Source organism: Haliotis rufescens, unplaced genomic scaffold, assembly GCF_023055435.1.
Source record: "Haliotis rufescens isolate VD_foot unplaced genomic scaffold, xgHalRufe1.0.p SCAF_24, whole genome shotgun sequence".
Taxonomy (NCBI): Eukaryota; Metazoa; Mollusca; class Gastropoda; order Lepetellida; family Haliotidae; genus Haliotis; species Haliotis rufescens.
In genome coordinates, this window is record NW_025963935.1 from 650,705 (window position 1) to 677,500 (window position 26,796).

Here is a 26,796-nt window from a genome sequence, read left to right on the forward strand (position 1 = left end):
AATAAAGCATGTTGACTCACTCACTCACTCACTCACTCACTCACTCACTCGATCTCTCACTCACTCACTCACATTCTGTCCAGTAAATAAAGCATGTTGACTCACTCACTCGATCGATCTCTCACTCACTCACATTCTGTCCAGTAAATAAAGCATGTTGACTCACTCACTCACTCACTCACTCGCTCACTCGATCTCTCACTCACATTCTGTTTAGTAAATAAAGCATGTTGACTCACTCACTTACTCACTCACTCGATCTCTCACTCACTCACTCACATTCTGTCCAGTAAATAAAGCATGTTGACTCACACACTCACTCACTCACTCACTCACATTCTGTCTAGTAAATAAAGCATGCTGACTCACTCACTCACTGGATGGATGGATGGCAAGGATTTAGCTACAGTAGGCCCAGTATCGTCACTAGCGTTTGAGCGTCACAGTGACGTCATACCTCGCCCCATAGTGGTCGTAGTGCCGCCAGTCAAGACACTTCTTGACCGGCAGTGAGATGTGTCACCCGTGTAAAGAAATATGTAGTAAATGAAGCATGTTGACTCACACACTCACTCACTCACTCGATCTCTCACTCACTCACATTCTGTCTAGTAAATGAAGCATGCTGACTCACTCACTCACTGGATGGATGGACGGCAAGGATTTAGCTACAGTAGGCCCAGTATCGTCACTAGCGTTTGAGCGTCACAGTGACGTCATACCTCGCCCCATAGTGGTCGTAGTGTCGCCAGTCAAGACACTTCATGACCGGCAGTGAGATGTGTCACCCGTGTAAAGAAGTAAATGAAGCATGTTGACTCACTCACTCACTCACTCACTCACTCGCTCACTCTACGGAAATATCTGGAAAATAAAGCATTCTGTCTAGACGGTGAAACTGCATCGCCTGGGGAAATATCTAGTAAATGAAGCATGTTGACTCACTCACTCACTCACTCACATCCTGTTTAGACGGTGACACTGCATCGTCTTGGGAAATATCTCGGAAAGAAGCATGCTGACTCACGTACCCACTCACTCAGTCTATATCTTGATAATAAGGCATTCTGTCTAGACGGTGAAACTGCATCGTCTTGGGAAATATCTAGTAAATGAAGCATGTTGACTCACTCACTCACTCAATCCTGTTTAGATGGTGAAACTGCATCGTCTAGGGAAATATCTAGGAAAGAAGCATGCTGACTCACCCACCCACTCATTCACTCACTCACTATATCGGAATATCTAGATAATAAAGCATTCTGTCTGGACGGTGAAACTGCTTCTTCTAGGGTTAGGGGGCAGGGATGGCCCGGTCGTCTAAGGCGCCGCGATTCGCTGTGCAGAGTTGCGTCCCTTAGGCACGCCAGAAACCTTTGATTGTGGGTTCGAATCCCGGTTCGCCCCGATTATGTTTCTAGGTTTGTCAGCACCATACCCGTGCTCGTGGGTTTCACCGAAGTGTTAAACGTCTGAGACCTGCATCACTTCGAGCTTTCCTCCCACATTAAGCTGACACGCCGCGATGTAACTGGAATACTGTTAAAAGCGGCGTTAAACCAAACTCACTCACTCACTCGTCTAGGGTTATATCCAGTAAATGAAACATGCTCACTCACTCGCTCACTCACATTCTGTCTAGTAAATAAAGCATGCTGACTCACTCACTTACTGGAGGGATGGCAAGGATTTAGCTACAGTAGGCCTATTATCGTCACTAGCGGTTGATCGGCACAACCAGTCGAGCGCCAAACTACTACATGCTCCTAACCAGACACGTCACTGTTCCTGTGACCCTTTCTTTCGCATCCAAACACCGTGTGAACAAGTAGTGCTGTGTCGGCTTCAGTTTCTGTCTCAGATAGTAAGCTGATCTGTGATTATCATCATCCCGCCATTTGTATGCTGAAAGTATGACATTGCTTCAAAGAAATACCGAAAATACCATAAAACCCCGAAATACCAAACGATATAAGATGCACGAGTTTCAGTAATACGTTAAGATAGTGCGTGTGTGTGTGTTATTTCGTAACCAATAAGTGGTCTGCATATACTGAGAGTTTCTTGTTTCGCGGTTGATAAGGTGCGTGCGTGCGTGCGTGCGTGCGTGCTGGGAGTAAAACATCAGTTTTCTTAAGAATTACACTGGTGGGTACCATATCCCGTTCAAAATATCAAACGGTTTCCTTTGATTCTCACAGACAGCAAATACCTGAATATAACTTGAATCCACAAGAATAGCATAGAAGGCAATGCAAATGAGAAAACAATGTTCAGTATTTGACCTGTTTGTACTTTGTAGGTTTGCTTTTCACAGAATTAATACTCCAATGCAGATATATATCAAATTCATGCAACAACGAAATGACGCTTGCGGGGGCCATTTATTTCATTGGCATAACAATTCCACCAACAATTAAAGTCCATAATTTGAAATTATGAGTCGGTAGCTGATGAAGTACACTCATCGGGTTTTCCAATTTAATGAATTTTTTATATCTGATATCTCTTCAGTGCCATTGAAACAAACATGATGAGTCCTAGAAATATTTATGTATGTTGGATGTTTATGTTCGAAAACAAAATAACGATCTATTCAGTTACTGAAACATTTCAACAAAGAGAAGAGATATTGTAAAACCAACAACTTCTGTAAGTTCAAGGTATTGAGTGTTTTTATATTATTATTCTCAATAGTTTCTTCGTCGTATTCTACTTGAACAGATTGACTGTAAATAAGCGAAGATTAGATATAGACACTATTAACTTTTAAAAAAGACTGTTGCATAATTAGAACCATATATCTAAATGGTTACTCTACAGAAAGGTGTGCCTGTCAAAACATGTATGCTAAAACACAATTTTTTTAGAGTTTTCAATATATTTTTTCTGCATTTGACAACCATTCATTAATACCAGCTGCTACAATAAATGTATTTTAAATCTTGTTCATCAGGGAATAAATTTGAAATTCACACATTTGTTGAAAGGTAAAAACTTCTCTCTGAGGCCAGTAGTTTTAATGTTTACCTGCAATATATAGTTTTCTGAACAGCATATATGGGGGAGGTGGGTGGCCTAGTGGTCGACGCATTCGCTCTTCAGGTGGAAAACCCGGGATCGATTCCCCAACATGGGTACAACATGTGAAGCCCATTTCTGGTGTCCCCGGCCGTGATATTGCTGGAATATTGCTAAAAGCGGCTTAAAACCATACTCACTCACAGACTCACTATGAGTCTTGAAAGCCAACACTTTAAGTTATATTTTTCGGAAAATTCCCATTTAAAACAAAAGTACAGGTCCTTTTGCAACGGAAGTTACCAGTTATTGCTGTGCTGTTTTGGAGACCGCACACAGCCAACCATTCAAATTTGGCACATCGTGACTGAAAACACGTCATTTTGGCACGCATTATGGTTTGGCACTATCCTCTTCATATCTTTAAAACAAAAACTTTACATTATAATTTTCAGAAAATTCCCATTTTAGACAAACGTCAAGCTTTTTTACCAACAGAAGCTAAAAATTATTGTTGTGCTTTTGGGAGAACCCAACACGGCTCACCCTTCCAATTCGAAACCTATTGACTGAAAACGGCCCATTTTGGCTTCTCACGAGGTTTGGCACCCAAACATGAATATTCTGAACAATAGTTTTGAAGCAAACCTATTTTGAACAAAAGCCAAGTTTCTTGCCCAACAGAAGCTAAAATTTATTGTTGTGCTTTTTGGAGAACGCAACACAGCCCATCCTTCTTATTCGGAACCTATTGACTGAAAATAGACCATTTTGGTTTGCAACGGGGTTTGGCACTATCCAGGTCATATCCTTAAAAACCAAAACTATACGTTATATTTTTCAGAAATTGTCCATTAGGAACAAAATTGCAGGTCCTTTCGCAACAGAAGATACCAGTTATAGCTGTGCTTTTTGGAGAACCGGACACAGCCCACCCTTCTATTTCGGAACAGTTTGACTGAAAACAGCCAATTTTTGCTTGCAACGGGGTTTGGCACCGAAACATAAATATTCTAAATAATATATTTGAAGCAAACATATTTTAAACAAAAGTCAAGTTTCTTGCCCAACAGAAGCTAAAAGTTATTGTTCTGCTTTTGGGGGGAACCGGACACAACCAACCCTTCTAATTCGGAACATCTTGACTGAAAACAGCCCATTTTGGTTTGCAACGGGGTTTGGCACTATCCAGGTCATATCTTCAAACCAAAACCGTACAACATAAGTTTCAGAAAATTCCCATTTTAAACAAAAGTACGGGTCCTTTCGCAACAGAAGTTACCAGTTATTGCTGTGCTTTTTGGATAACCGTACACAGCCAACCATTCAAATTCGGCACATCGTGACTGAAAACACATCATTTTGCCACGCATCATGGTTTGGCACTACCCTATTCATATCTTGAAAACCAATATTCCAGTTATATGGCTGCGGTATGTAAATAATCGAGTCTAGACCAGACAATTCAGTGATTGACATCATGACAGAATCGGTTGGTTAGGCTCTCTGACTTGGTTGGTGCATGTCATCGTATCCCAATTGTGTAGATCGATGACATGTATCAACCAAGTCAGCGAGCCGCTCAAATTGGATCCACAGTAAAGTGTCACGGAAAGTACGCAATCTGAAATCCTTGAAGCCATTGATAAAATGAAGTTGACTCAATCTCCTGGTGGTGATAATATACCAGCAGAATTCTTTAAATATTTAAAACACAATTGTGTTACCATCATTATTAATTCTATTTTCAACCAAATCTTGAATAATGGTATGTTCCCCAAAAGTTGGTGTTCCAGTGTCATTGTATCGCTTCACACAAAGATATGTGTTACCATCTTAAACAATGACTCCATTTACATGTAGAAACACATGAAACTATTGATTTTGTAAATAGACAAAAATACAAAAATACTGTATGCATAACTGTATGTATATAGTCCACTCGCCCATATATAACACATTCATTTGAAATATTTCATTATTACATCTTCTTTCATAGCTGTAATACAGTTATTTACATAGTTTTCTAAGTAATTTTTAAATGGAGGTGACAGCAGCATTATGAATTTATGCATATTTAGATCATGGCAAACAGTTGTTGGTACGTACAGTTGTCTAATATCGTTGTAGTATTCACATTCTAAAGTAAAATGATATTCATTCTCTATACTTGTTTCACATATAGGGAAAAGCTGTAAACGTACATCAATATCAGCCCATCTACCTTCGTTTATCTTAAGTCTTAGTTGCTCGTCTCTTAGCCTTATAATAACATTTCGATATTATATTTCACCAACAAGAGAAAGCTATTTTCTGGTTCCAGGAGACTTTTAAACTCTTTATACAGGATGTACCTAGAACTAGCCTTGATAGTACTATTCCATGATTGATAGAACATATTAATCAAAACATTTTTAAAACTATTAATGAATAAAGGTTTGTCGCCAACAGCTTGACTGAGCCAAACTACTCCGAATCCGTGAGAAAATAATATGGAACGAATGGAAGAAGCATAGTTCTGATGGCAACACTTGTCGTTATATACAAGCATATTATAAGATTTTCTTGGTAAAGATATTGACTCTGTACATGAATGGAAGTTTTCAGGTTGGGATCTATATTTCTTCAGAGATGTTTAACATCATAGCATTACTATTTGCAGACGATCGTATTACTGTCACTTATATCATTTTCAATGTTATCTGATGTTAAGAAAATTTTGTGATAGACACCACCCAAATTGGGCAAGCTATGTGAAAAGTTTACTTTACATCCAGTTATTTAAGTACACAATTAGATTGCAACGTCAAAGAATGGCACTCTTCAACGAAAACTTACCCTGGTTTGGCATTTTATTCATGGATAAAGCACCCTTTCAACTTGAAAATTATAAAGTAAATATTAGACACTCAATGCGACCCTCAGTCTGATGCCCTCTCTATCGTGGGTCAAGACACTCAATGCGACCCTCAGTCTGATGCCCTCTCTGTCGTGGGTCAAGACCCTCAATGCGACCCTCAGTCTGGTGCCCTCTCTATCTTGGGTCAAGACACTCAATGCGACCCTCAGTCTGGTGCCCTAGCTTCCACACTGTGATATCCTTGTAGTTACAGATAACATACAGATAGCCCATGTTATCAACTGCTACTCCTGAAGGCTGACTGAAGGGCTCTGACTCCCCGATCACCCTGCATACCTTCCTCCCCCTGCTGGAGAACTGCACGATGGATCCATGGCCTGTTTCAGCAATGAAAATGTTCCCTGCGCCATCACAAGCCACGCCTAGGCATTTCACGTTTTTACACCACAGCACTTTACCATCCTGTTTGAGGCAAGATGCTGTGTTGCCCCCACAATCAGTGACAACGATGGTTTTGTTGGGTGTGACGGCGACGTAGCAGTTGTCAGAATATTTGACGTGAGAGGCCTTGATGTCATACTCCTTCAGCACTGTGCCGTCGTCTCGTATTATGTCAACACTGTCATCAACAGTCGCAACAAACTTTCTCCCAGGTAAGGCACAGATTCCATCATACCGCTTAGTGGTTGGAAAAAACACTTTCTTCTCAACGGTAGTGGCCACTGTACATATGATCACCCCTTGTGGGGAGCTCACAGTGACGGCTACCTGGTCCTTTCCTACATCACATATCCTCCAAGGTTTGGCCCCAAGATCATATTTACTTTTCTGTGTCACTTCCATTTCCGTATTTAGGGTAAAAAGGAGTAATTTGTGATTATCAAAATCTGGGACGACGATTATTTTCTTGTCTCTGTGAACTAACACAGCAAGGTCATAGGCACCTGGTTGCTTCTCGTCAGGTTGAAGGGAGATAACTTTATGTAAGCTTCCTGTCATTTTCTGTGTGGCTTTCTTCCCGCCAATATCATTGGCGGTAGCGATGCTTCTATTTGCTTCCTGTAGCTGTGAGGGTTTGAGTGGGTTCGAGTCGACAGCTAAAACTTTCGAGGAACACTCATCAGTGACGACCGTCTCTTCTTTGCTTTGATGACGGTCGTTTGGATCCGATAATTTTACATCACCACCTGCAAGAAAAATGTAATATAGCCTGTAATTCTTATTCTGTATTCTTCTACGTTTGTGAAAAATTAAAATGTATAATCTCATTTGCACAACACAGCTACTGTAAATGTACATAGGTACGGCATGGCGGTGTCTCATCTTAGACCGAAACTTTTTTTAAGAAGAGCTGATTTAGATGATTAATCTTCTCACAATGACCTGTGCAGTTAACGTGAAGACAAATTCCAAATCACAGGGGTCGTCAACATCTATCACCTTGGTAAAACTACCAGCAGAAATATGGTGCGGATGAACCAATAATCGCAGCAAAACTGGGATTTAAACCCACAACTAGCGAATACTGGCTAAGCGGCAAACAGGGAAGATTGTCCACTTTGTTTCCGATATAAAAGGGGTGGCTGAAAAGTTCTGATCCTAACTATGAACATCTTCCCGAGGCAAGACAGTTAACTGACTACAAAAGTCCAGTTCCCACCCTTGCCGAACGAGGCTGGGATTCTGGAGTTACGTTGTGTTTGGACTAACGAGCCTATGCATAATCCAGTGAAAATCACGTAAGGACTGACATGGAGTTCAACGTGCAGATTTCGGTCAACTGCAGGATTTGCAAAGCATGTGTCGTCGACAGATATTTTGCAATTTTTTTCATATTTTTAACCAAGGTGTTCATGTGATCTGATTCACACGTCTTACTACAATATAGATCTTGAGTATCGATCAGATCAACTTGACTGGGCGCGGCCATTTCGTTTGAAGCAAATGCAAGTGATATGATAGATGGAATCTGATTGGTCAGAAGGAGGGATATAGAAGAACATAGAAGGGACATGACTCGTAATAGCCAGTGGTGGCGCTACGATCGAGCCTGGAAATTCCAGCCTTGTTCGGCAAGGGTGGAAACTGGACTTTTATAGTCAGTCAACTCCCTTGCCTCGGGACGCTGAACTATGAAGGACTTGGAGTATGTTGCTTATTCAACATCCAACACTACCGCCCATCCCAAGATCCATACACTTGTGCCTAGACGCTGTAGGGGTTGAATCCCACCGATGTGGAAACGTTCGTCCTGGAGTTGTAAATAAAGCCGTCCACAGCAGAAATGACATCATTATTATTTGCATACACTTTGCCAGGCAGTTCTCTCCTCTACTTTAGGAAGAGATAGCAGTGTGACGCTGCCAAATTCTCACGAGATTTGGCAGCATCTCGGAGAATGTTCGAAGACCCTGACACGTATTATGGCCATGAAGGCAGCAGTCTTATGCACAGGTACGATTTCCTGGTAGAGTTTTCCTTGATATTCTCACGCAGTTGCCTAAAGCAGATTAACTGATCTGATCTTTCTGGAGGTCACAAGAAGAGAGATCCTTCCATAAACCCACAAACGTGCCATAAACGTGCCACAAGACATTGCTTTCGATGTTTCCAGTTCTTTGACTGTTGTTTAGTTTCTGTCTGACAGTTGTGAAACCGACACTCGCTCAATAACGTTAGCAGGGTCCGCATCAAAATCTCACGAGAGATGACGATCCTGGAGCGTTTCTGATGAAGAGTCAGAAACCATTGCCATTACCAGTTCACTTCTCAGAATGATGGGAGCACGGGTGGCCCAGACGTCTAAGGCGCCGCGATTCGCTGTGCAGAGTTGCGTCCCTTGGCCACGCCAGAAACCTATGATTGTGGGTTCGAATCCCGGTTCGCCCCGATTATGTTTCTAGGTTTGTCAGCACCATACCCATGCTCGTGGGTTTCACCGAACTGGTAAACCTCTGAGACCTGCATCACGTCGGGCTTTCTTCCTGCATTAAGCTGACACATCGCGATATAACTGGACAACTTTTAAAAGCAGCAATAAACCCAACTCACTCACTCTCAGAATGGTCTCATGATGCATGCCCACTGTATTAGCAAAGTGAGGATTGGCGAGTCGTCGATCATCCATATTAATATGATGTATTGATCATCATTTTTCCTCTGTGGTGCCAGTTGAAGGTGCTTCTGATCTTGACATCGTGGAGGCTCTCACTTCCCTTAGAACTCAGCTGCCCATCTCTTAACAAGACAAATGAAAGAGCTTCAGCCCCTAAAGATGACACCATGCAAACATGTATGGCTGTTGGAATTGCAGTGTGGATATATTCGATGACAGCGTACTTGCATCAACAGAGAACACCTACTCACTTTGGTGTGTGTAGAATATGCTGCCTGGTTTTGTATTTGGTTAAATGTTCCCTGTAAGCATGGAACGTTTTGTACTAAATAAATTCAGACTGTTAATGGTGTACTATACATCCTTGGTAGTTAGGCTCAGAACTGTTTTCAGCCACCTCTCGTACTTACTCTCCATGTCCCCCTGGATTGTTTTCAGCCACCTCTCGTACTTACTCTTAATGTCACCCTGCATTGTTTTCAGAATGAAATCTGCAGGAAGCTGTGCCGCCCACGTATCCTTTGCCTGACTTGCGTCCGGGATCTTGACGAACAGTCTGCATTCAGGGCATTTGAATCCTGCAATTCTCTTCTTCTTTTGCTTAATACGCTTTCCATTTGATTGAATGTGGTCCTTTAAGCATTGCAGACAGAGCCTATGCATGCATGGGAGACCGCGTGGGTCCGTGAACTCGTCCTTGCAGATGGCGCACGTCAGGTACTTGTCTATGAATTTAGCTTCCGCCATCTTGAATATCTGTAACATGAAAAAAAATACTATTTTAGTTGTACTGTTAATGCTAAAAACAGTACATTTTGTTGTGTCTTAACACAGGCTTTCTGGGAACGTCGGATGTTCATAAGCTCATCTAAGTAATCTATGGTCTCTGCACTCAATGCCAGTGAATAAGCTCAGTGGCATTGAGTGGCGTGGGATCAGCTCAGGACCCGTGAAAATCCGGGGTAGAATAGGTCTTCAGCAACCCATGCTTGCCATAAAGGCGACTATGCTTGTTGTAAGAGGCGAGTTACAGGATCGGGTGCTAAGGCTCGCCGACTTGGTTGACGCATGTCATCGTATCCCAATTGCTCGGGACCCGTGAAGATCCGGGGTAGAATAGGTCTTCAGGAGCCCATGCTTGCCATAAAAGGCGACTATGCTTGTTGTAAGAGGCGAGTTACAGGCTCGGGTGCTAAGGCTCGCCGACTTGGTTGACGCATGTCTTCGTATCCCAATTGCTCGGGACCCGTGAAGATCCGGGGTAGAATAGGTCTTCAGGAGCCCATGCTTGCCATAAAAGGCGACTATGCTTGTTGTAAGAGGCGAGTTACAGGATCGGGTGCTAAGGCTCGCCGACTTGGTTAATGCATGTCATCGTATCCCAATTACTCGGGGCTCGTGAAGATTCCGGGGTAATGTAGGTCTTAAGCAACCCAAGCTTGCCATAAAAGGCGACTTTGTTGTCGTAAAAGGCGACTAACGGGATCGGGTGGTCAGGCTCGCTGACTTGGTTGATGCATGTCAACGATCCCAAATGCGTGGATCGATGCTCATGATATTAATCACTGGATTGTCTGGTCCAGACTCGATTATTTACAGACCGCCGTCACATAGCTGGAATATTGCTGAGTGCGGCGTTAAACAACAAACAAACCAATTGCTCGGATCGATGTTCATGATGTCAATGAGTGGATTGTCTGGTCCAGACTCGATTATTTGCAGACTGCTGTCATAAACCCGGAATATTGCTGAGTGCGGCGTTAAACAAACAAACAAAACAAAGAATAAGCTCAGCGATGGTGAGTTGTCAACATTTTCTTTGCTAAATATACCCCACAATGGCGCATTTCGTAGCAAGCGTCAGTAAATGAAAGCGAATATATTTTCAACATACTTTAGATTTTGGAACATGGGGCTAAAATGATTGTAAATTGGAACTAATATACACATCTATGTTTTCGATTAAGTAACTTTGATTATTATGCACTGGAATGCAGTTTATCAGGTATTTATTATAAGAGCTTAATGTTTGTTTGTTGTTTAAGGCTTGCACTCAGCAACCTTCCAGCTATCTGAAAATAATCAACAATCAGACAATCCTGTGATTGACACCATGATCCACCCGGACAGCGAAATATTTTTAAGGTCGGGGGTCCGATCCCCGGCCGCGTCATACCAAAGATGCTCCTTGTTGTTACCCTGTCTGACGCTCGGCTTTAAGGGGCTAAAACAAGGACTGGTCGGCTCGGAGTCAGTTTTCTGTGTCTGAGTAGGGTAGTCATGTTAAACTGCGGCTTGGTATCTCCGTGGGCTAGCACTATACAGGGATAGAACAAGTACTGGTCGGCTCGGAGTCAGTATACTGTGTCTGAGTGGGGTATTCATGTTAAACTGCGGCATGGTATCTCAGTGGGCTAGCACTATACAGGGATAGAACAAGCCCACCTAACACACGACGTTGTCACAACGTTGTGGAAAGGTTGTGGATTGGTAACGTCGTGAAATAACGTTGTCACAACGTTATTATAACGTCAACGTGCAACGTTATTTCACAACGTTATAACAACGTTGCACATTCACGTTGTGAAAACGTTGTGCATCGGACATCGCACAACGTTTTGTAACTACGTTTCTGAAACGTCGGCGAAACGTTATAAAGTCTGCTTCTTGATAGTCATAAAGGAATAGAACTGCTTTATCAAAATCAACATGAATTTGTCAGAATACCAAGGCAGTAATGCATTACCTTTCTGTATATTCGGCATTTGAATTTTCATCTCTTAATACTAAAATTTCCAGAACGTAATTGTTAGTATCACGTTACATTGTAATGTTATTCCACAACGTAACAACAACGTTGCAAATTAACGTTGTGATAACGTTATGCTTTGGACATTACAACACTTTTTGTAAATGATGTTTAGGAAACCACTTGTAGATCTACCATCTCGTAGTTTTATTTTTTTTAAACATATATATCTATGAACGAAGTTATCTGTCTACTAAATGTTGTCTAAAGCAAAATTACAGTTAAAAACACATTGGCGCCCATTTTTTGCGACGTGAGAGAGACTGCTGAAAAGTTTAGCCTGTTGCCTCGTGAAGTGACGTCAAAATGACGTCACATTGTCGCGGAAGATTTGTTGTCACCAGCCATCTTGGTTCAAACTCACTCTGGATATATTACAACCAAGTGATTGTGCAGCAACGGGAACTGGACAGATGATCTGTGAATTCGGATAAGGTAAGTTATTTTTCAAAAGCAGTCTCCGCTTGTTGATATGTTTCTGTACATGCAGATAGTCAAATGATTTAAATGTATCGTATTATTCAGAAGTGGCGGGGTTTAGAATGTAGTTTGCCGGTCACTTTCACTGAGCTGAGCGTCAGTGTTGATATTAATATTTGATACACAGAACGTGATGTATATAGAGGTGAAGGAAGCCCATGACTTTTTACCATATTATTATTTTATGGATACCAAGGGTAATTACCAAGGGCAAGCAGTATATGTTTGACCAGAATTCAGTCTGGCGGCGTTTTGTGGTCGTCATATTATGTTCGGGTTTCGATTGTAAGCGTATAAGGTCTGTAGGCCTAAATAGGCCTAACGTATGCATCGCCTACTGACCACTGACAGTAATCGCCATTTCTTCCGTGTTATTTCTGAAATCTGAAAGTTTACATGTACTAATATTCTGACTTTGATTTTTGTGAAACAATGTGGCTCATTCAGGCCATGGGAAAGGTTTAGTAGATTTCTCTTATACAGCGAAGAGAGGGAATCAAAACAATGGAAGCATAGATCGACTCTCTGTAGGCAGCTAGTTATAGCCCTAATCTAAAGCGCTGAATGATGTTATGAAAAATTGTATTTTCGAGAAGAGACAGAAACATACATGTTGTTCCCGAAAAGGCCCAATCAGCACTGACTGAAGTAGCCTAAATGTGGACCATCAGGTTGTTGGTGCTGTCTATAAAGTTTATTTGAGCAAGGCGCTTATCATGTGTATTTTTAATATTTCCACAAAAAAAGAATCAATTTATTATTTTCCGATAACTAGATCTATGTCCGACTCCCTTCTAATGAAAACGAGCAAAAGTAAAACGAGTCTCGTCGCGCGCTATAACGGGGTGTTTGCGGTATTGTTCTCGCTGGTGATGATAAGCTAGTCGATAATCAAAAGTTAAATATCACCATACATTGTCAGTGATTTGGTCATCGTTTGTTGATTATTAAGGTGAGATGGGTGTAGATCTAGTCAATGTGATAGCAACCATATTCGTTCGGTTTTCGATCTCCGTATGTTGCCAGGTAGGCTACCATACTACAGAATTATATTTAACGATATTGAACTGTATTATGTTAATAAACGCAGTAAGTATATGATACTTGGTTCTCTGAAACGTTTTGGCAATGAGAGAGAATAAAATGGTGATCGAAAACTGAACGAGTAAGTTCCAGTGCTAGCTACGAAATCGTACTGTAGCTAGATCTATATAAACAGCGCTGCGATGAAGATGTGAGTCGTAATTAGCTACAATGCCTGTCAAATATATCTGTTCCCGTTTGGATTCAGGTTTAGAAAAGGTCCCCAACAAACCATGTTTGTACTAACATGATTGTGTGTCATTGTACTCTGACAGAGGTTGTGAGACGTGGCTCACTATAACAATCACTGGTTTGTCAGACCGGTGTATATGTAAAACCAAATTACATTAGGTATTTTTTTTATGATGGTACTCATAATTTTGTTACTTATATCTGTAGCCTGAGTTTATTTCCGATCGGACCTTATACATGAACACTTTAGATTTACAGTTTTCCTAAATTTTAGGCAATTATACAATGTATGTTATCTTTTTGTTTAGACTACAGATCTAAATGTATGCTTATTGAATTTAGTTTTAGTTTTGACTTTTTTAATATGTTTTCGTTGCAGCAAGGGGGAAAATGTTACACGACAATTCCAGGAGATAAAATCAAGAATGTTGAATTATTGAGGAACACACCAAATAAACCCTGGGCTGTGAATTATGTTAACGTAAGTACAATTGTTTACGGTTACATTCCATTGTCTATATCCATGTTAATTGGTGGGGTTTTTTTTGCTTGAAATGAATGCTAAGAATGTAGATCTATTTATATAAATCTATGCTCGTACCACGTTTTGTATTCAACCTGATTCTTGATGTCTCTGAATAAATGTTAAAATTTGTTTCCATCAGTCACTTGAATTATACATTACAGTTTGAATATTGATAAAACCTTATCTCCAAATGAATGTTTCTCGTCATATGATCTCTATTATATACCTGCTCGAGATTTATTAAGCTGTTTGTATTTCAGGGAATTTGAAGTGAACACCAAAGAAAGAAGATTCTGGCATTCAATAATTTCGAAAAGTGTATACATTTTCTATAATCTAAAAATAATAAAATGTCAACGCAAATGTGTCTTGGAGTTATGAATGGTGACTTCGCATGACTGAAAGTTGAAGTATACTATATGGACTTGATTAGAGACCGACCATTTAATATTCAAGGAGGTGGGGACCTGGAACTTTTCTATGGAGATTACATGTTTTCGGTCACAGCTACAAAAGCAGATATATGATTTTCTTTAACTCTATGAGCCTGAAGATAAGCACCTTGCATCTAGATCTATGTCATTTTTTTGTGGCAGGCATTTTTTTCACCAGTCTGAACCGTAATTATTTTTGTCAAGAAATTTTCGATAATATTCCAGGACCCGACCATCCCCAGAAAATATCACATGGTCAAACGCTTACAATGTCTGCCTTTCTTTTTCTTTTTTTCTTTCAGTACAAGCCTAAAGGGTAATGGTGTCTGACTTTGTTATAGTCAAATCATGTATCTACATGTAGTTAACAGCTCAGTGGTGTTTTTACATTTTGAACATTGTAAGCAAAACACGATCTAACTGTTAACCGGGCTATTCGACGCCCTGGTTTTAAAATAATGGTAAAAGGTATCTCGAATCATACACATTCACGTGACTAAAGCATATTCTAAAATATTTCCGGAACAAGTTTTGGGGTTGTTTTTACAACATTTTAGTGTGGAATGGTCACAACCGTATTTCATCCTTGTAACACAAAGTTATTTCACGTCGTTGTGACAACGTCCATGGTAGTACACAGAAAAGCGTTGTAGGGACGCATTATTATAACATTGCCACAACGTAAAATACAACATAACCACAACGTCAAATACAACGTTCCCTCAACGTCAAATACAACGTCATCACAACGTTGTGACGACGTGAATATGACGTAACACAACGTTAGGCCATGACGTTGTGACAACATAAATGGAAGTCCACATAATAACGTTGTATGGACGTAACATCCGCAACGTTGCCACAACGTAAACACAACGTTGTCACAACGTGAAATTGTTAGCTGGGAGGACTGGTCGGCTGGGAGTCAGTACACTGTGTCTGAGTGCGGTATTCATATCAAACTGCGGCATGGTATCTCAGTGGGCTAGCACTATAAATCGGCATCAGCCTGGACTAGTACAAGCAGCCACACACATACGTGCATGCACGTCGCTATATCAGTTCAATAATTTTGGACGCGACGTTAACCCCCATTTCACCTCACCTCACCTCACCTCACCTCACCTCACCTCACAAAGCCACGTTTTCGCTGTCAGCTTCGCCATTACCTGACACAAAATATATGGATTTGTGCAATGAAGATAGAGCCGGCTGGGTCACCGTGACTGTTAAGGTCAAAGCAACACGGACGGAGCCCTGTAACAAAACAGCCAACGGGCTGATCATCCGCATTAAATTCATGTCACTCGGAATAATGACACCAGACATCATGACATTATGATACAGCGGGCCCGTGGGGTTATTCAAATCAACAGAGAGGGGTTGATTTCAACCCTCGGGGCCTCCTCCGTGTAGGTGGCCCGGTACGACATTCAACCATGATGATTGACCTGGTCCCTTGATCTGAACAAAAACATAACGTCAGCCATACATACGTACGCTGCTTGTGTGACGAAGACGATGTGATATCTGTATATCCTTGCCAATCAGACGAACCCAGTCGATCTTGCACTTTCCTGATGACAGATTCGCCTAAATCATACATCGTCCTTATTAAGGGCTTGAAGTTTGTCAAGCACCGCCCCTGTCGAGCACTGTCAGTTATTCTATTCACGTTAATGCTATCTGGATTTCGCAGAAACGAAACGAAGTGGAAATTCCGATCTATTAATAGATTAGATTCGAAAACGAGGCCATCATAAGTACTGCTATTGGTGACACGGAGCAAATAGAAAGAAGCGATGGGCGGAACAACCCATGCATCTAACACTTGTAAAATATGTTCTATTTTTAAGATAAATAACTTAAACTTAATTTGAATTTTTTTAATAATAGTAAGCTTAGTAGAAACAATTTTTTTAAATATAATCCTCGCTGGCGGAATACGTATTTCGGTTACAATGTCAAGGTACACGGAACTAGACTTGGGCAGTCGCCTTCTCATTTTATAACCTTCAAATTATCTTAATCACGCAAACAAAAACAAACCAAATATATTAAACATGCAATTCAATTTATTTATTTTTAATTTGAAAAAAACCAAAAATAAACCAAATATATTAAACATGCAATTCAATATATTTATTTTTAATTTTGAATAAATAAGGATAATTGAAGTGAAAATTGGAAAGTACTTCAAGTCTAATCAAGGATACATGGCGGCACATTTAACGCCGCACTCAGCAATATTCCAGCTATATGGTGGCGGTCTGTGAATAATCGAGCCTGGACCAGACAATCCAGTGACTGACATCGATCCACGCAATTGAGATACGATGACATGTAACAAGCAAGTCAACGAGCCTGACCGCCCGATCCCGTTAGTCGCCTCTTAACGACAAGCATAGTCGCCTTTTACGGCAAGCATGGGTTGCTGAAGACCTATTCTACCCCGGATCTTCACAGATTTCGCGAGATCGAGATAGAAGCCGACGCTTCAGGAGTGTACCAATGTATGAACGAAGGGACATCAACTGGATGCGTCTGCCCGGAGAGCGGAAGGTCGGTGGTTCGATCGTATTAGAACACGTTAAAAGATGGTACTTGTTGTTACCCTGCCTGGCGCTCGACATCAAGGGGTATTCACTCATCCGGTTATACAAATAAGATTTTTCTTAACACAATTAATTTGTTACAGATTAAAATGGAGAAAAGATTGTCCTCAGATTTTAGCCACCCAAACTATACTACATTTTTTTAAAGAACGCCCGATAGTACGGAAGCCATTGGTATTTGTATACAAACTTGAAATTTCAAGATACTAAGTTGAAATTTCAAGATAATGATCTTGATTTTTTTATCACCAACAAAACATCACTACTATCTTTAATGCCTGTGGGTCTGTCTTTATCCTAATAAACACCACTACTATCTATAATGCCTATAAGGTCTATCTTCATCGCCAATAAAACATCAGTGCTATTTATGATGCCTATGGGGGTCAGTCTTCAGTCTATAAAACATGCCTACTACTTATAATGCCAATGGGATCTATCGTCAGCCAAATAAAACATCACTACTATTCATAATGCCCACTGGGTCAATCTTCATCACCATTGAAACATCACTACTATTCATAATGCCCACTGGGTCAATCTTCATCACCATTGAAACATCACTACTATTCATAATGCCCACTGGGTCAATCTTCATCACCATTGAAACATCAGGACTATTCATAATGCCCACTGGGTCAATCTTCATCACCATTGAAACATCACTACTATTCATAATGCCCACTGGGTCAATCTTCATCACCATTGAAACATCACTACTATTCATAATGCCCACTGGGTCAATCTTCATCACCATTGAAACATCACTACTATTCATAATGCCCACTGGGTCAATCTTCATCACCATTGAAACATCAGGACTATTCATAATGCCCACTGGGTCAATCTTCATCACCATTGAAACATCAGGACTATTCATAATGCCCACTGGGTCAATCTTCATCACCATTGAAACATCAGGACTATTCATAATGCCCACTGGGTCAATCTTCATCACCATTGAAACATCAGGACTATTCATAATGCCCACTGGGTCAATCTTCATCACCATTGAAACATCAGGACTATTGATAATGCCCACTGGGTCAATCTTCATCACCATTGAAACATCACTACTATTCATAATGCCCACTGGGTCAATCTTCATCACCATTGAAACATCACTACTATTCATAATGCCCACTGGGTCAATCTTCATCACCATTGAAACATCAGGACTATTCATAATGCCCACTGGGTCAATCTTCATCACCATTGAAACATCAGGACTATTCATAATGCCCACTGGGTCAATCTTCATCACCATTGAAACATCACTACTATTCATAATGCCCACTGGGTCAATCTTCATCACCATTGAAACATCAGGACTATTCATAATGCCCACTGGGTCAATCTTCATCACCATTGAAACATCAGGACTATTCATAATGCCCACTGGGTCAATCTTCATCACCATTGAAACATCAGGACTATTGATAATGCTCACTGGGTCAATCTTCATCACCATTGAAACATCAGGACTATTCATAATGCCCACTGGGTCAATCTTCATCACCATTGAAACATCAGGACTATTCATAATGCCCACTGGGTCAATCTTCATCACCATTGAAACATCACTACTATTCATAATGCCCACTGGGTCAATCTTCATCACCATTGAAACATCAGGACTATTGATAATGCCTGTGGTGTCTATATTCATCACCACTAAAACATCACTGCTATTGATAATGCCTATGGTGTCTATATTCATCACCATTGAAACATCAGGACTACAGTAAACTACGGTTATAACGAACACGCTTATAACGAACTAACGGATATAACGAACTAAGTTTTTAGTCCCGACTATATGCTGTAGTTATGCTGTATATATGCTTATAACGAATTACGGTTATAACGAACTAAAATAAGTAGTCCCTTTGAGTTCGTTATAACCGTAGTTTACTGTATTTATAATGCCTATGGTGTCTATATTCATCACCAATGAAACATCAGGACTATTTATAATGCCTATGGGGTCTATCTTCATCCTCAATAAAATGTCAGTACAAATTATAATGCCTATAAGGTCTAACTTCATTACCAAATAAAACATCACCTCCATTTATGCCTATGGGGGTCCCTCTTCGTCCTCAATAAAACATCACAAATGTTTATAATGCCTATGGGGTCTATCTTCATCCTCAATAAAATATCAGTACAAGCTGTAATGCCTATGGGGTCCATTTTCATTCCTAATAAAACACCACTACTCTATATAAAGTCTAGATGGGGTCTATATTCACTATTATTTATATTCCCTTTAGGATTTGTATTCAGCCCAAGTAAACAAGTAAACATTTCTGGTGAGAATATTCAGCATCCCAAGCTTATCGTGAGAGGAGACTATACAGTAGAACACGGATATAACGAACACGGATATAGCGAACAAACGGATACAACGAACTGTTAAAAAATCCCCGATTTATCTCCTATATAATATCATATAAAATTTACGTATATAACGAACTCTCTATAGCGAACTAACGGATACAGCGAACTGATACCTGATCACCGACAAGCCCATTTATCACTAATTAGCGACGTGTATAGCGAACTAAGAAATCTCGCTCAGTGTTAAGTGTCACTGTATATACTTTTGGTAAGAGACGACCAGAAGGATCGCGTTGTCAGGCTCACTGACTTGGCTGATGCTTGTCGAATTCCTATGGTTCAGATACATGTGCATGATGGTAATCACTGGATTGTCTGGCCCAGAGTCTATTATTTAGAGGCCGTCGTTATGCTGCTTGATTATTGCTGAGTGCGCCGAAAAACAAGTAAACAAACAAATAGAGGATTCGTCACGAGTGTTTTTTAATATGGGAAATATCAACCGAGTCTTAGTTAATCGGTATTTGCCGAGCCTTTGGCGAGGCAAATACCGATTAACGGGACGAGGTTGATATTTCCCATATTAAAAAACACGAGTGATGAATTCTATTTATCATTTTCACATTTTTGCTTCCAAATTAAGGAATAATTGCATTAAACATTAACATCAGCAACTTGTCGAAATCTTACGTATAGATCGTGCGTAGTGATACATGTGTTCCATAGCCATGTAAACCAAAATAAACAATTCGCTGAGAAAAAAAGTTCCTCGGATTATTTTAAACAAAATACTTGAACAGACATTTGCAGAATAATTGAAACTTTAATAACGGTAACAACAACGATTCTGTGTAATCTGATTATATCTCTGGTGTAACTTCATTTATAATATATAGTTTCAAATCAAACCGCTCCCTCTTCCGGTTATCTAATTTGCATATCTAAGTTGCATACTTATGTCATTGGGGCATGACATACATGTTTTTAGGTCATAAGCTTATGTCATGGATAAATGCTTAAGTTAAATGATAAATATCATTACTATTTAGGATGCCTAAATTTAACGCTACTTCCATATGTCTTCGTTCAGATTGAGGTTTTATATTCGTTTTCGCAAGATGCTTCAACACACAGCACCGCAACAACAGTGTTGTTTTGACGTTCTTTCATATATTCAGCAAGCCGCACTCTGCCATATTCCAGCTTTATGAGAGCTGTCTATAACCGCACAATCCAGTGATTAATTTCATGAGCATCGATCCACGCAATTGGGATCGACGACATGCATCAATCAAGTCAGCGAGCCTGACCGCCCCATCCCGTTAGTCGCCTCTTACGACAAGCATAGTCGCCTTTTACGGCAAGCATGGGTTGCTGAAGACCTATTCTACCCCGGATCTACACGGGTCGTAAATCCTTATAGACGCTCAGCTTGAGGTCAATTCATGACAGAAATGTCTTTCACCCGGTTCAAGGCAGACATCTATTTTTTAATGACTGTGAACATTTTTAATTGCCATGGGACGCTTAGTTTGAATAAAACGTGTGTAGTTTGTTTGTATTTTCTTGCTGTCAATTCAATATCACTTAATTTATTGAGTACGTAAAGGCATTATATGTGTTTAACACGGCGTCTTTTAAGGCAGCGTTCATTCATTTCGCGAGTCTGTAAGATACGTCGTCTGCGTATTCAGGACGGGCGTCTATTCAATAAAGTACGGTACCCCCAAAAGACAATGCCACAGTTTAAACAATGTCACTTATTACAAGTTTTACGACTAAGACAAAAAGTATAGATCTAGTTCTACTCTTCCATGGACAGGGAAGTAAACGTGTAAAACTTATTGCAACTGCAACACTGCAACAAGTACCATATGCAAGGGTGTGACCAACGATTGCTTGTTATATATGTATTCCTCTAGTGCACGCCATGTGCACGTGACATGTGCTACGTATATATATAATATACAAAAAGAATCGATCTGTGTTTTTGTAGTACATCGATAGCTACAGCTGTCAATCATCCTTGTACATTTTATCAACGGTTAAAACAGATATATGCACGATGTGATCACTTACTGCCGATAAAGTCATAACTCTATTGTACCTTTATTAAAAAATCGAAACCTGTTTGAACAAGCTTTTGTGTGCAGTCATGTCGTCAACGCGAACAGAGATATTGATTCCAAGCAACATGAGTTATCCCCCTTGTCCCGCCACGGACGCCATCTTGCGAGAGAATTTACTAACAGGATATGAAAGTTACAGAAGGTAAGAGATTCTTAAGTTGCGTTTAATGTGGCAGTGCCGACCACTGTTTTATATGTAGCCTGTGTGTTACGGTTGAATTGTAAGCGATGGTACCTTGACTTTGTCTCTTGGTGGGAGGGTTGTAGCTTCGCGTGTGTCGTCAACACTTTGTAAACATGTGAGATAAGTTTCATTAGTGGGGTTAGGTCACGCTTAGGGCAGTGGTTTGGTCCGATGTCTTTACTCGGGGAAATTGGTTTATTGCCCTATTTTTTTTGCATAAGCTGTGTATGAGAAGATCGCTTGATTCATAATGGCCTATACATAATCGTCACGGTAAATACTGTATGAATTATTCACGTTTTGGAACAAAGTTCAGGACAGATTGAGGTCACAAATCATGGCAAATGCGATACAATATTTTGAGCATATGTTTATATTTATGTGAAATGGCCCATTTCATCTTCCAATGACTTGCTTTTCAGGTTGTCTGGCATTTTATAAGCAGAATACGATACTTCTGAAACAGGGGAACTCCCTTCACACTTGTTCATGGTTGTTGCAAACAAATTGTGCCACTGGTTGTCGCGTGTCACGTGTTTGGATTACATGGCCGATGTTGTGCTAAAATTACATGATCGGAATTCCTAGTTTCATTTTCATCCGTCATCACAAGTCTACATTTATCGTGTTTAACATCAATTGGGCTAAAGATGTTATAAGAATCAATTGAAAATAAACATTTGACTTAGTGTTATCTAAAATATCCTGACGTATCGATACCCTGTTTTCGAACGGGTGCAAGCTAAAACGGCACCTCAGCAAAACGTCACTGATTTCTCTGTCAAAAACGGCACCGCATTTGGCGAAAACGGCACCTCTATTATTAATAACGATAACAACGGTTTTAATTGTATGTATTTGTATTTGAACTTTTTGTATTGTTATTACCTTCCACAAAGTTGTTCGTCCTGATAGCTATGTTGAACACAGACCAGGATCGTGGAGAGAAGGTGGGATGAGCGATCCACTGGGCTTGAAAGGTGTTGATCAGATCACGCTCATTTCTTACTTGTTTTATTTCACAATTATTTGTGTTTGTAAGAGACGATGTGAGTTTAATGTCTATGTTCAAAGCATGTTATGTTTTCACAAAAAGTTGAGTTACGTATAAGCTAATTTGGATTATAGCCAAAATGGATAGAATTATCATAAAAACGCCCGCATGTTATCAGAAATGAGCGGGCCACTGTAACTTGATAATGCCCTCATATTACTTGACGACGGGCCATTTTCACGCCCGTTGTTAGGTGACGTCATAGGTATAGGGAAAGGTGATGTAACGTTCAATAGTGACGTCATCTGGTTTGTTCTATGACGTTTCCATATGTGTAAAAGTGGGTCAGTGACATTCGTGTTGATTGCAGTAAATGTTTCAAAATCGACATTGTTTCTTTTTATTTGATAACAAATTCCATCCATTTAAGCTATAATAACGGTAACGCTATTTTTCAGGGCATGATCATTTGCAGAAGCCCTCAATCTTTTCAACTGCGCTCCTTCGTCGGGCAGTTAATGGAAGACCTCGGGCTTCTGCAAATGATAATGCCCTGAAAAATAGCGTTACCCTTATATTATAGTTGGAGTAGTGGCTAATTTCTAATGTAAACTTGTTTTAACATCTCACAATTATTGGTGTTTGCAAGTTACAATGTAAGTTTAATATCATACATTTGACTAAGGTAAAAAAAATAATAAGGTGCCGTTTTCACTTGAGTCGATGTGCCGTTTTCGCCCGGTGACGTTTTGCTGAGGTGACGTTTTGCTGAGGTGACGTTTGTGCTATAACCCTTTTCGACCAGTTCAGATGTCATTGCTGATATTTCGAGAGATGAGCGATTCAAAACTAACCTGGTTGATACATGTCATCGTATCCTGATTGCGTAGATTGATGCTCATGATATAATTATAACTAGATTGTCTGGTCCAGGCTTGATTATTTACAGACCGCCGTCATATGGCTGGAATATTGCTGAGTGCAGCATTGAACAACAAACAAACAGATGTCCCCAATTCTTGGGGAGGTCGGGGGTAAATTGGCCCCACTTAGCAGCTTCTAAAATGAACACCAATTGTTTTGTCATTTTTTCTGATTAGCTGATTTGGAAGAGCATTATGTTTGAATTCAAGATCAAGATTCTTTATTCAGTATTTTGGGCCATGTGGCCTAGAGTACAATTACAATTACAATAATTGCTGCGTCACGTGATGTCAGGAAAATAAATACAAGTAGTCTTATTTCACATTAAATACATCATTTAAGTATAAGGACAAAGCCTTTACAATGTTGATATTTTTGGAGTTGAGTAGATTACATAAACTGTGATTATCATGATGGACATTGGATAACCAAGGCAAATAGTGGTTTCTGACAGAAGAATATTTTGAACATATAAAGAAAACATGAAATTCATCCTCTAATTGCCTCCCTTTACAGTGGGTACATAGATATAGACTCAAGTCTTCATTTGTATGTTTTGACTTTCGTAGCATGTTAATCTTAAAACCGTGTAGCGATATTCTGAATTTACAAAATGCTCTCCTGAGTGATTTATTCGTGAGATTACTGATGTAAAATTCTGGCTGTAAAAGTGATTTCAAATTTGCATAATGTGACAGATATTTTGATGAAGAAATAGAGTCATGCCACTCTTGAGAATACATATCACTCAGCCTTTGTTTTATTTTTAGCAAAAAGAGATTTTCATCGCCAATATGTTGAGAGATCCATACAAATGCTTATGTTTGAATTTGTCCAAATTGAGAAAAAAATGTTGCTAATCATTGTGTTGGTCATTTGGAACGTTGCAAGACCATGCTTTATTTTCTCCATTTCCAAATGCAGCCATTTTAGCCTTTTCAATGGGCCATGGCACTCTATGTAAAACCAGCGTTAAAAACTAACAGTTTTAGTCCACTAGTCCTTATGATGATAACATATAACAAAACCCCTTAATAATGGCTAAAGTCTACTAGTCCTTATGATACCTTAACTATTGGGCAATTTGGCAAGGACTACAGGACTAGTGCCGATTTCTAATGCTGGTAGGGGCGGTCGGGTAGCCTAGTGGTTAAAGCGTTCGCTCATCACGCCGAAGACCTGGGTTTGATTCCCGACATGGGTACAATGTGTGAAGCCCATTTCTGGTGTCCCCCGCCGTGATATTGCTGGAATATTGCTAAAAGTGGCGTAAAACCATACTCGCTCACTCACTCTAACGCTGGTAAAACACTATTACAGTTCGGTTGTTTCCAAGTTGATGGAATGTACTTTTAACGCTGGAATGAACACTGATTTCTTTACCATTTTTCCAGATTAGCTGATAGGGAAGAGCATTATCCGTCTAGCAGCGAAATGAGCGACATGGACGATATGCCGGAATTGGTTGACTCCTCGGAGGGAGAGGAAGTCACCAAGTTGGCCACCAATCGTGAGTTGTTTTCTAATCATTGCTCGTTAATCCACTGGGCCTTGACCCTTGAAGATCCGGGGTAGAATAGGTCTTCGGCAACTATGCTTGTCGTAATAGGCGACTAACGGGATAGGGTGGTCAGGCTTGCTGACTTTGTTGATGCATGTCATCGATTGTCATGAGCATCGATTGATGCTCATGATATCAATCACTGGATTGTCTGGTCCAGACATGATTATTTACAGACCGCCGTCATATAGGTGGAATATTGCTGAGTGCGGCGTAAAACAACAAACAAACATAATATCAGGATATGTATCTTATCACAACCTCAGGGTGTGTGGTATTACCGGTATATCAGTAAATTGAGGTTCATACATCCATGATAGATATCACAACCTCAGGGTGTGTGGTATTACCATGATTACCGGTATATCAGTAAATTGAGGTTCGTACATCCATGATAGATATCACAACCTCAGGGTGTGTGGTATTACCGGTATATCAGTAAATTGAGGTTCGTACATCCATGATACGTATCACAACCTCAGGGTGTGTGGTATTACCGGTATATCAGTAAATTGAGGTTCGTACATCCATTATAGATATCACAACCTCAGGGTGTGTGGTATTAACGGTATATCGGTAAATTGAGGTTAGTACATCCATGATACATATCACAACCTCAGGGTGTGTGGTATTACCGGTATATCAGTAAATTGAGTTTCGTACATCCATGATACGTATCACAACCTCAGGGTGTGTGGTATTACCGGTATATCAGTAAATTGAGGTTCGTACATCCATGATAGATATCACAACCTCAGGGTGTGTGGTATTACCGGTATATCAGTAAATTGAGGTTCGTACATCCATGATAGATATCACAACCTCAGGGTGTGTGGTATTACCGGTATATCAGTAAATTGAGGTTCGTACATCCATGATAGATATCACAACCTCAGGGTGTGTGGTATTACCGGTATATCAGTAAATTGAGGTTCGTACATCCATGATAGATATCACAACCTCAGGGTGTGTGGTATTACCGGTATATCAGTAAATTGAGGTTCGTACATCCATGATAGATATCACAACCTCAGGGTGTGTGGTATTACCGGTATATCAGTAAATTGAGTTTCGTACATCCATGATACGTATCACAACCTCAGGGTGTGTGGTATTACCGGTATATCAGTAAATTGAGGTTCGTACATCCATGATAGATATCACAACCTCAGGGTGTGTGGTATTACCGGTATATCAGTAAATTGAGGTTCGTACATCCATGATAGATATCACAACCTCAGGGTGTGTGGTATTACCGGTATATCAGTAAATTGAGGTTCAATCTTTCCAACATCACAACATCATTTTTCAATGCTCGGTATATCAGGTGATTTCAAATAGCAATTTTTGTCATGTGTTTATTATTATCCCTCCGGCATATAATGCGGGGTGATATAGCGATCAGCCAGTCTGTCCATCCATCCGTCCATCCGTCTGTCCGGTCCGTAATCATTTCCTTTTCCTGAAAACAATTCAGTATATTTGATCGAAACTTGGCATATCTATCAGTCACATACTGAAGTTGT

At 40.2% G+C, this 26,796-nt stretch overlaps 2 protein-coding genes and 1 long non-coding RNA gene across 5 annotated transcripts in view; 2 read left to right on the top strand and 1 right to left on the bottom strand.

Moving 5' to 3' along the window:
- Nucleotides 1-5,860: 5,860 nt before the first annotated feature.
- On the bottom strand, nucleotides 5,861-16,210 carry LOC124122925. 2 transcript variants are annotated; one of them, XM_046486126.2, is made up of 3 exons: nucleotides 16,021-16,210; nucleotides 9,452-9,752; nucleotides 5,861-7,068 (listed from the first exon to the last, which is right to left on the bottom strand). In XM_046486126.2, the coding sequence occupies exons 2-3, from the start codon at nucleotides 9,741-9,743 to the stop codon at nucleotides 6,056-6,058; spliced, it is 1,305 nt and encodes a 434-aa protein (XP_046342082.2). In that variant the 5' UTR covers nucleotides 9,744-9,752; nucleotides 16,021-16,210; the 3' UTR covers nucleotides 5,861-6,055. The 2 variants fall into 2 exon arrangements, with proteins under 2 accessions (XP_046342082.2, XP_046342083.2); XM_046486127.2 differs by having other exon boundaries at nucleotides 16,017-16,210.
- On the top strand, nucleotides 11,861-14,449 carry LOC125383558. The gene is made up of 3 exons (XR_007222801.1): nucleotides 11,861-12,240; nucleotides 13,940-14,041; nucleotides 14,347-14,449. It is a non-coding gene; the product is annotated as an uncharacterized LOC125383558 (long non-coding RNA).
- Nucleotides 16,211-21,636: 5,426 nt separating the features above from the next.
- Nucleotides 21,637-26,796, top strand: part of LOC124122918 (E3 ubiquitin-protein ligase TTC3-like) — an 87,947-nt gene continuing 82,787 nt past the window's right edge. For both annotated transcript variants that reach the window (XM_048401911.1, XM_048401912.1), the window contains exons 1-2: nucleotides 21,637-21,749; nucleotides 25,104-25,219. In XM_048401911.1, coding sequence (XP_048257868.1) covers nucleotides 21,673-21,749; nucleotides 25,104-25,219 — 193 coding nt within the window. In that variant the 5' untranslated portion in view covers nucleotides 21,637-21,672. The remainder of the gene's footprint in view (nucleotides 21,750-25,103; nucleotides 25,220-26,796) is intronic.